The following is a 14,591-nucleotide window of genomic DNA, read 5'->3' on the forward strand; positions in this document are numbered from 1 at the left end:
AGATCAATCCTTAAAAGAATAAGGGAGAATGAATGATACTTGTAGAAAAAAATTGATTTATGACTCATCTCAGTTATTTGTGATTGTGTATACTCGGGCCCATGAAACACATGGCATTTCTTTCCCTCTGGAAAATGACTGAGCATGGAGGCACAAGGGTGCTGATTTAAGAATGAATAATGTAGATATAATCTGCATGCAGTATATTAACAGAAACAACAGTTTGACTGTTCATCAGAGACCTTGTGGAAATGTAATAGGCTTCAGGAACTGTTGTCCTGACCTTGAACTACCCATGACAGTGTCAGAAGAGATCTACTAGTAATGGTTAATCATTTTCTTTAATAGGAGATCTTCACTCACAGATGCAGAATCCAGGAAAAGTGTTCCACAGCCAGTAGGGACGGATGGTACTTGTATTAGCAGCCACACTGAAGTAAGCAAGATTGATCAGCTCATCCAAACGCAGTGAAAATCTTGTATTCTAAATGATTGGCCTAGACTACAAATTTGAGAGATGGGGATTTTTCAGCAGAATCAAATCTGAAATTCTACCTTTTCTTAAATCTGGACCCGATACTGGACCACTAAACCTTTTGTTCTTCACTTTGATTCAAGACTGCCCCCTTGGATTGCTTTTTTATTTGGCAAATCTTATTACTACCCCTGTACTTTGCAAACAAGGCTTGGAAAGTGCAAGAAAATTAAAAGGTTACATTTGGTTTTGCCTCATCAGTTTTCAGATTTTCCCAGGTTTTCAGCATTATAGTCACTGATTGCATTAATAATGCTAGGACAGGAATAAATATAATGTTAGACCCACCTACATGATTATGACTTCGTGCCAATTTAGCAATTAGCTTTCCTCCTAAGTATAGTACTTTAAAATAAATGAAGTAACTATGAGAGTCATATTGTTACACAGTACAGAAACAGACCCTTTGGTCCAACTCTGCATGCCAACCAAGTATCCTAAATTAATCTAGTCCCCTTTTGCCAGTATTTGGCCCATATCCATCTTAAACCCTTTTTATTCATATACCTATCCAGATGCCTTTCTAAATGTTGCAGTTGTACTCCCTCTTCCACCTCCTCTGGCAGCTCGTTCGATTCATGCACCGCCTGCTTGAAAAAGTTGCCCCTCAGATCTCTTTTGAATCTTACCCCTCTCACCTGAAACCTGTGCCCTCTAGTTTTGGACTCCCCTATCGTGGGGAAAAGGCTATTCACCCTGTCCATACTCCCATGATTTTATAGACCTCTATAAAGTCTCTCCTCAGCCTTTGCTCCGGAGAAAATAGCCCCTGCCTATTCAACCTCTCTCTATAGCTCAAACACTCCAACCCCAGCAATATCCTTGTAAAGCTTTCCTGCAGCCTTTCAAGTACAACAAAGTATTTTCTACAGCAGGAAGACCTGAATTGAATGCAGTATTCCAAACTGGGCTAACTAACATCCTGTACAGCTGCAACATGACATCCTAACTCCTATACTCAGTGCACCGTCCAATAAAGCCAAGTGTACCAAATGCCTTCACGACCCTGACTACCTGTGACTCCACTTCAAAGGAATATGCACCTGCACTCCAAGGTCTCTTTGTTCAGCAGCATTCCCCAAGACCTTACCATTAACTGGACAAGTCCTGCTCTGATTCGCCTTACCAAAATACAACACTTCACATTTATCTAAATTAAACTCCATCCGCTACTCCTCAGCCCTTCTCATCATGGTCCCATTGTACTCTGAGATAACCGCCTTCAATGTCCACTGCACCACCAATTTTGGTCTCATCTGCAAACTTACTAACATTCCTCCTATACTCACATTCAAATCATTTATGTAAATGGCAAAAAGCAGCAGACCCACCACTGATCCTGTGGCACAGTTCTTCAGCCTGTAAAGCAACCTTTCACCACATCTTCTGTCTCCTATCTTCAAGCCGATTTTTGTATTCAGATGGCTAGCTCTCCCTGGATTCCATGGGATCTAACCTTGCTAATCAGTCTACCATGCGGAACCTTATTAAATGCCTCGCTAAAGTTCATATAGACAATGTCCATGGCTCTGCCTTCATCAATTTTCTTTATCACTTCTTCAAAAAAAAAGGTCACATTAGTGAGACATGATTTCCCTCACAGCAAACCTCACAACTGAGGTTTAGACATCCTCAGTCTTTTGCAAAACACACCTGGTCTGGAGGTTCATCATCTGCTGCCTTTTAAAAAGGTAACTACTTTCTTAAATAAAAGCAAAATATTGTGAATGCTGGAGATCTGAAATAAAAAGAGAAAATGTTGGAGATATTTTTGGCAGCTCTATGGAGTCTGATATGACTTCTTCAGACAAAAAAAAATCCTCTTGTTTTCCAGTATATTCTTATATTCTTCTGATCGTTCCCTCTTTATCGATCCATTTGGCTCCTCCTCTTTCTTTGGACACCCACCTCTTCATCCTTTCCCCTCCTCAAATTCCTTTACTGCCCTCCTGTGCGCCCTTTTCCATGACCAATCCATTTTCTTCACTCCCTTCCCTACTCTTCACTCTGCTCCTTGCATTTTCAACCTACTCTGTCAACTCCATCTTCTCCCCTTTTCCTCACACTTGCTCTTGCCTTGTTTTGCCTTTCCTGGCTTGCTTCAGTTATCACCCTGCCCTCTTTAGATTATTTAAATCTGCATTGGTCTTAATTTTCTGCTACCAAATAACAACCTCACCCCTTGGGAAATCATCATAAAATGTTTACTTCATCCAAAAGCAGGCTGTGGCTCAATATCTGCTGAAGCTTCATCCTAAACAATTTTCTAAACAGTGATTCTCAGAGGTGGTGTGCTGTTGCTTTCTGTTCTCAGGAGTAGGGTGTAGGAGTAGATGCCTCAATGCTAATATAGCTGGAATTGAAATCAAATCTATATTGGCATTGTTCTGAACTGCATGTTTGCCTTTCAGTGAGCCAACTAGCCCCCAGCACAAAATAGCTGATAACAGTCCATTTATGTGTTATTCAAAAATAAAATGAAGGAGGGGAAAGCAATTAACAGCAGCACTAATACCATGGAACAAACATTTGTCCATTAGGAAAAGCAAGACTGTATGTTTGAGAATAACAGGAGAGGGATTAATTTGATATATCATAATTGAGACAAGAGAGTTTTTTTTATGCATAACTGAGTCCTCAATATAATGTTGCAGTGCTGACCATAAAATTCCCGTTCACATTTTATATGTAGTGGTGTGCCGCAACTTTGGAGAACTGAAAACTTCCAGCCTGTTCAAAAAACGTTCAAGGATAAACTCATTGGGCTAAATCTTCTGAGCAATGGCAACGATAAGTTGATTGCTACAGTGTGTGAGGGTTGAGTTGTGGAGGTATAGTTGTTGGCACAGTTGAAGCTCTTGGAATGAAAGGGATAGTGGTAGCATAGATAAGTTTCCCGAAACTCAGCACACTTGAGCAGTGGTGAGTGACTGCTTTTCTGATTGAAGGAGAGTATACGGTAGGTTTGATGCTAAGATCATTGCTCTTCTTGATACGTTTTAATAACCTAGACTGAATGTACAGAGTACAAATTTAAAATGTTCATGTGACACAAAGCTTGAAGTGTTATGTGAATGGTGATACTATAGTCAGGTTGATAGAATAAATAGGCACATAACCAATGAAATGTAATGCAGAGAAGTGTGAAGTGATACAATATAAATGTAAGTGGTGTAGTTTTTTTGAGAGGTGATGCAGGACCTGAGAGACCTTTGATTATATGCCTACAAATCATTGAAGGTGCTTTTGCTGATTGAGGAGTGATTAAAATAGCACACAGCATCCTTAGCTTTAGAAAGGCACAAAATACAAATGCAGAAAGTTCGGCTAAACTTCTCTAAAACAACCGGTTTGGCCTCAGTTGGAATGGTAGGCAGATTTTTCAACGAGTGGCAATCTTGTGCAGAATGCCACTTTTGCTCCTTCTCTAAACACAATGAAAGAGCTCCACTTCTCTGACAAGAGATTCTGATCAGGGTTTTTTCAGAAACATGGAGTGTATTTTCATATTGACAAGTATCTTATAGTGTAGAACTGTCAGGGTGAAGCAAACAATTGCCTGTTCTTTTTTCCACAGCAGTCAACTGCTGTATTCTGAAATTTAAAGGTCCAGAATCACAGGCACTTACAGACAGCTGCAGTCAAATGGTAAGTGCGTAAGGTAGGTGAAAGGTTAGGATCCCAGAAATGATGGGTACCAAATGGGGTAGGGTGCAAGGAATAGGATGCCAGGCAGGGGAATGCATTTATTATGGTGATGAATGGGGGTTTGTCTGGTGGTGGGGTAAGAACTTGGATTCTACGTGCTGAAGAAGTGGTGTCAGGTCTTGAGGCAGAAAAGGGAGTTGAGTCACCAGCGTGGGGGTGCAGGTCTAGTGGCTGGGATGGGGGGGTGTGGTGTATAGTTGTGAGTCCTTGGCGGTGAGGGCCAATGTCTCATAGGGTCTGGGATAATGTTTGAGGTCTGGGTGAAGTGCATTTGTTGGGGTGTGTGGTGTGTTGGTAGGGTTTATAGTTAAATTTTATAGTCTTATTGTTAACTCCGGAGTTAACTAGGTAGTTCATAGAGGAACCTTAACTGAGCAATGCTTACTTAACTGCAGCAGACCTTTGGAATTCTTTGACTTTAAATAGATAGTTTCAGATACATCCAAGAGCAGTGGAATTGCCGAGTGAAATTTTCAATTTCCTGGGCAGTTCATTCCAAGTCTACCGTGATGTGGATTCCGTAAGGTCCCCTTGTGAAACTCCCATCTACACTGGAAAAACAGTCATCTGGCCATCAGAAAAAATCAAGCCATTTTGTCCACCTTCCATTTTAAGAAGATGTGAAGACTTAGGAGAAGGTGTAAAAAACATTTATGAGAATGGTTCTAGGGATGGGGAGCTTCACTTATACAGATTGAAGAAATGGCAGTTATTCACCTTTTTAAAGAAGAGATTTTGAAGGAGGTGTTCAAAATCCTGACATCCAGTCTTGACAATTAAAACAGTCTGTTGATGGTCCTCTCATTTTCCACCTTACTTAAACTTTCAGCTCATCCAATATTAGATTGCCTGTATCCTAACGCACAACAGTCTTATTCCACCATCATCTCTGTGCTCACTGACTTTACATTGGCTCTCAATCCCAGCAATTTATTACCTTTCAATTTCTCCTTCTTCCATGGGCTTACCCCTCCTCATCTCAGTAACCTCCAGTTGCCCTTCTGCTTGTCCAGTTCCTATGCTTTGCGCATTCCTGATTTCTATCAGTCTGACTGTTGGTGGCTGTGCTTTTAACTGCCTAGATGCTGAATTATGTAATTCTGTCCCTAAGTCTTCCTTCACCCTTCACCCCTCCATCTCTGCTTAAAGGTGCTTTTTAGAAGTTTTTTTTATCTGTGTCACTGCTTGTCGTGATTTGTATATTTACTGTCAGATCTTGCTGCACCTCCATTCTATTTATATGCTTAATTCCAAGCAATATATAAGTTCTTTAATTCATTTTGGTAAAATTTAATAGTCCTCTTTCTTTATACTAAAATTACTTAGCTAATCATATGTTCGTTCTTTTAATATTTGTTGCAGTCCTCTGTCCGTCAGCTAGTTACTTCCAGTCAGCTTGTTCAGAGATGTTATTTATGACACAACTGTACAGCAGGTGAGACTTGATCCTGGGGCTCTTAATCTTGGAGATAGGGATACTAACAGTACTCTTGTATGGCACCACAGGAGCCTGTTCTTTCCTTTGGTTGTTATCAGCTCACCAATTTAAGTCAGAGGTTATGTTTTTCATTCAGTAGTCTAATTTAACTTAAACTGTGGACATCATAGCCTCAACAACAGTCCTTTTGGAATGCCACTTTCCACTGTTTGCCACTGCTGTAATAAAATTACATGCTGTTGGAGAGGGCATTCCATGATTTTGACCTAGCAATTTATGCCATGACCCTTATCTCTCCCGTTCAAAAACGTGTCGATGTTAATCAAGCAAGGCATATCCTTTTAAAGTCCATCTTGATTTCTTATTATAATCTTGGTTTTGACATAGTCCATTAAAATAATTACCTCTTTTTCCACATTAGTTCCTTAGCGATGTATTCCTGGTCTGACTGTTTTTAAGTAAAAGTTTATGCTGCTTGCACAATAATCCAGAGGTTGATACTACTGCAGGACAACAGACCTAATCTGTAATTTAATCTTAACACTTGATATTCCCCCAGATGGATTTCCTCCATTTTCCTAATTATTGCTCTGGTATGAATTGAAAAAAATGAGGATTATCTTTTTCCTTATGCAAATTCTTCTGTAGTCATTGTATAATATCCCTTTCAATGGCAACTTGTCGGCAACACATGTTCAGGATGCTTGTTTGTGGCTACAGAAGATGCTACCTATTGTTCTGATTTATGGAGTCCCCTATCACTGTACATTTCCATTCTCTTCTTCCGTCTTTGGACCATCTTCTGAACTTTGGTGCCTGGATCTGCATAATGGCCGCCTTTGCTACAGTCCTTCTTTTTTCCTCTTTACAGATCAATACGTGAAGAACCTCCTCTTCCCTCTTCAAAGTCCCTGACACCCTACTTTATAACAGAAAAATCTTTTATTTTCTGCTTTTCTCTGGGATGTGTTTGCATTCTAGATAAAAGTACTCAGAAGTTTGCCCCCGTCTCTCATGTTTCAGGGCGTTTCCAACTCCTGTTGCAGCTTGTTCAATCTGAACTGTAGTGACTACAAAGGCAGAGTCATTTTCTGCAGGTCTGTAAATCTAACTCTGTACTGCTGTCCACAAACTCATATTTGTTACTGTATATGCAAATAGCCTGCCCTTCCGTGTCTCTTTTTAAATTTACCTGTTACTGATATGCTAAAGAAATATAATTAGATTATTTTAGTTTATACGTTAACTTAATAATTTAATAAAGTAATAAATGGATCTCCCCAGTTATTAGTTTAAACAATTGCTCCAGCTCTGAGGGATTTAAAGAAACACTGTAATAATTAGTTACCACAGCTACCTTGCGCCAACACTTACTGTTTGTTTTCTTTTTGTTATAATTTTCTGCCTACATTTTGTTCATTGGCTCTGCCCCCTCTCTCTTTTGCCAGCTTCTCTGCCCCTCAGATCTGCACACTCTTTTTATCGGGGCCCTCTCCTGCTCTGTTGTTTGTAACCACTACTATTCCTGCTACTACTCAGGTCCATATTCTATTTGGATGCCTTGTCTTACACTCTGTTTCTGCACTGCACTCTTCTGGTCCACTCTTGTCTGGCATCCTTTTCCCCTCCTCCTGCCCCCACTTAGGTCTGCACTCTATCCAGAGGCCCTGTCTTGCACGGTTCGGCACAAATGGCTCTTCTTCTTTGGCCATCTCTCAGATTTGCACATTGATTGATAGGAGGCCCTATCTCTCACTTCATTAAAGTTGCTGCCATTAATCAGGTCCATGCTGTGTATGGTAACTATTGTAAATCAGTATTTTTATGCTGCTGTTGCTCCTGGTCTTCCTGGTTTGAGTGGGAACTGACTGAGTTCATATACATGAGACTTTCAGAGTTAAAACTCCAGGACTTAAAGCTGCAGCAAGCTGGATAATTCTCCATTTGCTTCTGCCCCCCATTGGCTAGTGTTCTACTTGCAATTACAATTTAAACATTTAACATTTAACATTTGTTGAAAAATTTGCAACCCATATAGTTATTAAGGTAATTGTTGTTTTGACATTGATCCTTCCAAAGGCACTCAAGGAAAGGCAATAAATATAGACTTCTGACACTTCTCATAGTCCGAGAACAAATGTGTAAAAACTTCCAACCTAAAAAATAGGTACTTGGGTTTGAGCACTACTGACATACCCAGTAAGTGTCAATGGCTTTAGGAAAGCAAGATGAAAATGAACTATTTCCTTTAAAAAGTACTGAAGTTTAAATACCTGCAGGTGGTTCCCAGAAGCACAATTGTAGTTCATACACTTCAAGATTATTCTTTAAAATCCTTACTTTAGCTGTGAATCAACTTAAAGTTATTAGTAGTGATGTAAAGTAGTGTTAGTGTTTTTAGGAAACCTAGGCTTATTGAAATCTCTGTTGATTGCCATATCTTTTTAGGTGGCGACTGAACGAATGAGCAATGGTGCCCATCAAGTCGAGTGGGATGAAAGTATTTTATTGCAGGAGGAACTTCAAAATTTCAAGGATAATGAGCCTGAAAAATCTGTTCGCGAAGAAGAGGAGGTCACCTTCATGACCACTTCAGACACACAGTTAAAGACTGACAAAGTTACAGATGTGGAAAGTAACTTGCTGCATGGGGAAATGCCAGAAAGTGGAGATAACAAAATGAAAAATTTGGAGAGTACGGGCATGTCTCGTAAAGCACAACAAACTCTGTCAAAATCTACTTGCACTCAGGAAAACACTGGGGAACTAGAAAAGACTATGAAGCAAAAAGTGATTCCTGGGACTGAAGCTAAGTATCAAGGACTCCCCTGGAATGATCCACAAATAGACAGTGCTAAATCAGGGAATTGCCACCCTTTTGATGCACCAAACTCATTGAACTTGTACAAACCTGGTTTAACATCATCCCAGAATTTACACACTGTTACTCAACCATTTTTTTCACCCATGTTTAACCAGGGTCCCCATTTGATGTACTTACCACCAAACTTGATCCATCCCCATGTTGCACCATCTCTACCAACAACTTTAGGGGTTACAGTACAGACAATACCGTCATTTTTACAAAGTAAAGGAGGCAGCACTAACCTAACACCTGATCTGCATTCATACTCTCATCCAGTGATGGTCAGCAAATCTTTGACTTCAGAATCCAAGATCAAACATACCACTGACTACTCTCAGCCCCTGTTTACAAAAAGTAAAACTGAATCAGAATCATCACCACAACAGATTTTAGCCTCTGCTTCCCATGCTTCACTACCAACTTCCCGCATTTATTTCAGCCCAGGCAGTGAATTATCTTTGGGACGAAAGAGCCCAAATTGCCAATTACCTAAACTTCCTGAGTGCAGTTCTACTCATCAGCGTTCAGTTGGGCCTTCAGAAAATTCACACCCTCCATTCATAGTATTTAGATCTCCACCTCAACTTGAGAAGCAGATATATCCAGAGGGATCCCATGACTTGCCACTAGATTTGTCAGCAAAATCAAGCTGTCATGGTGTAGGGGTGAAACAGAATTCTTTCCCTGAACTACGAAAAACACCACCTATGCCAGTATTGACGCCTGTTAAAGGAGATAGATCATTCTCTCTGCTGCACTCTAAAAATGATGGCATCTCATCACAAATTCCTCAAAGTATCTATAGTGCCAGCAGTATTAAAGGAAACTTTGGTTTAACATCACCTGTTGTGGTTTTTCCAGATACTATAAGAAATGGCGCTACTCTTCAAAAGAATTCAATTGATCCTTTAACTTTACAGCCATCGAACCCAGCTTGGTCCTGGATAAAAGGTTCCAGTAAATTGGTAAACCATAATCCACGGACTTTCGTTGGTGTAGCCAGTGCTATTCCAGCATCTATGTTACAGATTGGTAATGAAGAATCTAAGAATGCTGCTAAGCAAGAGCCAATTTCAGTTGTTTACCAGGGAGATTGCCAGTTATCACTTTCAAATGGTAACAAAAGTGGGGAGGCCAGAAAAGGCACATGTGAAGGTCAAGGTGTAAAAAAACCTAATAGTCAATCGCATAGCTGTTTTGTATCCACCCCCGGTGAAGTTGCATCATTTCATTCAAATGCATACCCCCCATTCGTCATTAACCATCTTTATCTGGCAAAAGATAAAACTCCATTTCATCATTCATCATTATTAACAAATGGCAGTTGTTCAGCACAACAGCTACCACCAGCTCAAGGAATTCCTTATGGGTTAGCATCTTCCAGAGGTGAATATACTTTATTTCAAAGCCCACGTCATCTGGGGGCTGTTTGGACACCTCAGAATTGTGGAGATAAAACAAAAGAAGACAAGCTACAAATAGTGGCATCGCCATTGTCCAACTTGGAGACTATTGTTCATAATCGGGCTTTGGAACTATTTGCAATTGAAAATAAAAAAGACAATCCTAAATCATTCACTCCAAATGCAGTAAATAAGGAAGGTATTTCTCAAGATTTGAACCAATCAGCCTCCAGTAGTGCAGTTGACTTGAGCCATTTACCTTCTGAAAGCAGAAATGGTCAGAAAGATCAACAAAATATGATTTCTACAATCAAGAAAGACAATGTGGATAAAACCAATAATGGAATTGCAAGTGAAAATTCTAATAATTCAACGGGTGATATGGAAGAAGATGGAAAAATTCAAAATAAGGAGCAAAAAGGACAAAGAATAATTACTTCTTTGCCATTGAGCAACCAGCCTTTAATTAATCATAGCCATAGTATTAAATATCTTCCTATTGTAGAAAGTGACAAGAGGGTAGAACTAGCGACCACACAGAAGTTGGCATGTGGAAATACAACATCCTCAGAATTATCTACAGATGCAGATGAATCAATGACTAAAGCTATATGTAATGAGAAAGAGCATTGTGGACCAGTGAAATGTACTGTTACCAAAGAAAAGAAGGATGGTTCAGTGAAGAATCTAGTTTCTAAATGTAAAGGACCTAATTCAGTTAGACGCAGTACAAATCCATCTAGCTATATTGGAAAGAAGTTCAAATGCACTAAGAAGGAAGATATTGTAAGTTGCAAAAGATTAAATCGGGAACAGCAGACCATTCAGGTAATTATAATTTTCAACCTGCTTTTTTTCTTTGTTTGAGAATTTTTTGCTTAATGAATATTATGGTGTATAGAATGTTAAACACAGCTATGTGATGCCTGTTTTTATAATAAAGATGCAGTTTCATTTTGTTTACTTTTGTGTTAGCTTCAGGTTTTAATAAGAAGCTAGATAATTTTTTTTGTGGTGACCCTAGGAATGTACTCTATGATGTTTGGTTCCAATAAATTTGCATTGGCCAAAGGAAGAAAGGTGATACATGTTTTCAATATGTAATGCTGAATATATACTTCATAGCACAGAATAGGTTGGGATTTTAAGAGCTGTATTGTATAGTCAGCAATGTACTGTTACATTGCTGACTATACAATATAGCTCTTAAAATCCCAACCTATTCTGTGCTATGAAGTATATATTCAGCATTACATATTGAAAACATGTATCACCTTTCTTCCTTTGGCCCATGCAAATTTATTGGAACCAAACATCATAAAGTACATTCCTAGGGTCACCACAAAAAAAATCATCTACCACTGTTGGTGCTCATCACTGATTTTTGAGCACTATCCTGTGATCTCTGCGACGTGGATTATCCCCTCTCTCAATTACAGTTTGAATATAGTGTCAACTTGGGCATTTCCAAGTGTTTAGCACAGTAATACAGGAATGAGAAATTACCTCTTTTTGGTAGATTTGTGACATTGACCTCTTAGAAATCAGCTGTATTAAATTGATATTCCAATCTTTTGGGGTTGATTCAACTTACAGGGGTTTTAAGAAAAAGATTGCAACTCTGCTCTTTGTTCATGAGACCATAAACTAACCACAGTGCTGTGACATTGCTGTGAATGGAGAATCAGTTTCTGTCCTTCATGTTCTTGCTGTTCCTGTATGGAGAGAATGCACAGTTGGAGGATCAGCGAGGGCATAAGAAAAGAAACCTCTGATTGAAGGAGCTGGAACAGCAGCATGAAGTGACTGAAGAATTAAAGTTCACAGTGAAGAGGAACGAGCCTGGATTGCATTCCTAGGTTGGGTATACAGAGTAACCAGCTGTGCAGCCCTGCCTGACCTTTGAAAATGGCTGCCTGCATTCAGCACTTTTGGTCTGAGAGGGTAAGCTGGACTCAAAACTAGGCTAGGTGACTCAGAAACTCTGAGGAGGTTGTCATTCGTTGAGACAGGCTGAACAGAAAGCATGCTTTCAGGCTCCACTACTGTGTTCAAAAATTACAATAATAGAATAGAACATGAAACACTGCTGCAACCCTCACTCCTCATACCTCATCATCCACCTGCCTAACGTGCCGTCTCACCATACCCCTTTACATCATTTTTTTCCCCATGTCATTTTATGGCCCTGTATCCGTCCCCATGGTCCCTCATAGCCCCTATGCCTACCCATAATTGTACACTCTCCCCCTACTATGTCAACTCACCTATTATCAACTAGTATCCATGCAAACAAGTGGGAAAAAAAGTTCTATATTACAAACTACATTCTATTGAAAAAAAGACTCTATTCATAAAAGCACCATTTGGTAGATCTTGACAAGTTTGATAGATATTTCTTTGATAGCTTACAGTTTTAAGACACGAGCCTCTCTACCATTAATAAGGCTAAGGGATACCTAACCGTCCGAAAACATGCCCCAGGATCATACCAATAGGGGGTACCTTACATCTACAAAGAACTAACCTAGCAACTGTAATAAAACCACAGATGCTGCCAGACTTGTTCAGTATTGTCACTACTCTTCTTATTGCAGAATACTAGCATTTGCAGTATTTTGGTTTTATTGTATTTCATTCATCTCACTGTACTTTTACAATTCCACCCATTTGGAGTTGCTGAGAAGCATGGCATTTCACCACAGATGATAAAAATGCAATACTTTTCCAGCCGTTTTACACTGCAGTGACTTTGCTGCTTTGCGCTATTAATGTATATGTTGTTCTTTGACACAAAAACTTTAGGAATTTATATTTCAGCTTCAATTTCAATTCCATATGTAGGTCTCAATTCTTTAAATTGCACTCAAAAAATGTTTACCTCAAACTGATAAAGGCTGTGCATTTTAGTTCTGAGCTTACCATACCAGAGTTATTCATTTTGATTTGCTATTTACCCTGCTTGCTGACATTGATATTCAGATATGAGAGTGGCCAGAGACAAAAATTCTGAACAGTTTTTGTTCAGAATTTTTGTCTCTAGCCACTCTCATATCTGAATATCAATGTCAGCAAGCAGGGTAAATAGCAAATCAAAATGAATAATTCTGGTATGGTAAGCTCAGAATTAAAATGCACAGCCTTTATCAGTTTGAGGTAAACAGTTTTTGAGTGCAATTTAAAGAATTGAGACCTACATATGGAATTGAAATTGAAGCTGAAATATAAATTCCTAAAACATTTAAACATAAATATTATTACTTGCAAAAAAAGTACATTCAACAAATATAAAACTTGCTTTTAGGAACTGTAGGCTATTCAACAGTAATTATGATGTTTTTACACTGCTAAACTCTTGTTAGAATTGACTATCTCCTGCCAACACTTTGGAATAGGAAGTTACTGCAGTTGACATCATTTGTGGTTTCTGCCATATGGATCCAGTGAGTTGGTATCACTGACATCACTACTGTGCACTCATTATTGCTGTTTCACCCTTGTTAACCCACTCGCTGCTGTCCACACCACCTTAGCCTCTCTTGCCCTCATTGGCTCATCTCACTGCCTTATTCATCACTATGTCCAGTGATAGTGTCAGTGAATGAGTTGATGAGTGAGACGACAAGGACTTGACAGCTGATTACTGCAGATTCTGGAACTGTACTGAAAACAAAAAATGCTGGAAATCACAGTGGGTCAGACAGCATCTGTGGAGAGAGCAAGCTAATGTTTCAAGTCCAGATGATGCCTCTTCAGAGCTCTGAAGAAGAGTCATCTAGACTCAAAACATTAGCTCGCTCTTTCTCCACGTATGCTGCCTGACCTGCTATGATTTGCAGCATTCTTTTGTTTTCAGTCTTTCTGAGACTGACTGAACTGCTGTGCAATTTGTTTCTGGAGCTACAGGCTGGTTGGATCATTGAGCAAACTATGGAGCCATTATACAAGCACTTTAGCATCTCTGGCAGTGGCATGATGGGTATTGAAATTGCATTGGCAGTGAGTACTGTGGCAACAAATGCATTTTTCATGCTTGTTTTCAAATCCTCCCTGACATAACCCCACCTAATCAGTAGAATACCCTGCAGCCCCCGATTCTCCAAGATATCTGCAGTTCTCTACTTCAGACATCTAAAGCATCCCTGAATTTAATTACTTTCCCATTGGTAGCTGTTACTTCAGCTGAAAGAATTTTAAGCTTTGAATTACTGCCCCACCACTCTCCTTTAAGATACTCCTTAAAACTTAGCTCTTTAACCAAACCTTTTGTCACCTGCCTTAATATCTCTTTGTGTTTGCCCCATGAAGGAAAAATTTTATGTTTTAATATTTTATTATGCTAAAGGTGTTATGTAAATACTGTGGTTACAAAAATCAAGGTCAAAAATCAATTCCACAAGATGTTATTTCATTCAAGCTTCTTTTGCCGTAAGAGCAACAGTATAAACAAGCAGGGTTTTGCCAGTTCATTAATTATAATTACTTCAACTGAGCACAAGTGGAGAAGCTTAAAATCAGTGACAGCTTGTGCATGTCTGTATTTAACTATATAAGTGCAGATTCCAGAAATTGCTGTCAGTTTTAAACTGTTGGACTGTCATACTATGATAAAATCTGGACCTAAGATGAGTAAAATAACAT

At 39.3% G+C, this 14,591-nt stretch overlaps 1 protein-coding gene across 4 annotated transcripts in view; it reads left to right on the forward strand.

Moving 5' to 3' along the window:
* bcorl1 (BCL6 corepressor-like 1) overlaps nucleotides 1-14,591 on the forward strand; it is a 231,868-nt gene that overhangs the window by 152,964 nt on the left and 64,313 nt on the right. For 3 of the 4 annotated variants that reach the window (XM_059651460.1, XM_048544497.2, XM_048544496.2), the window contains 2 exons: nucleotides 349-436; nucleotides 8,130-10,778. In XM_059651460.1, coding sequence (XP_059507443.1) covers nucleotides 349-436; nucleotides 8,130-10,778 — 2,737 coding nt within the window. The remainder of the gene's footprint in view (nucleotides 1-348; nucleotides 437-8,129; nucleotides 10,779-14,591) is intronic. The other variant, XM_059651461.1, reaches the window with a different exon arrangement.

The sequence above is a fragment of the Stegostoma tigrinum genome, chromosome 15 (assembly GCF_030684315.1).
Source record: "Stegostoma tigrinum isolate sSteTig4 chromosome 15, sSteTig4.hap1, whole genome shotgun sequence".
NCBI classification, from domain to species: Eukaryota; Metazoa; Chordata; class Chondrichthyes; order Orectolobiformes; family Stegostomatidae; genus Stegostoma; species Stegostoma tigrinum.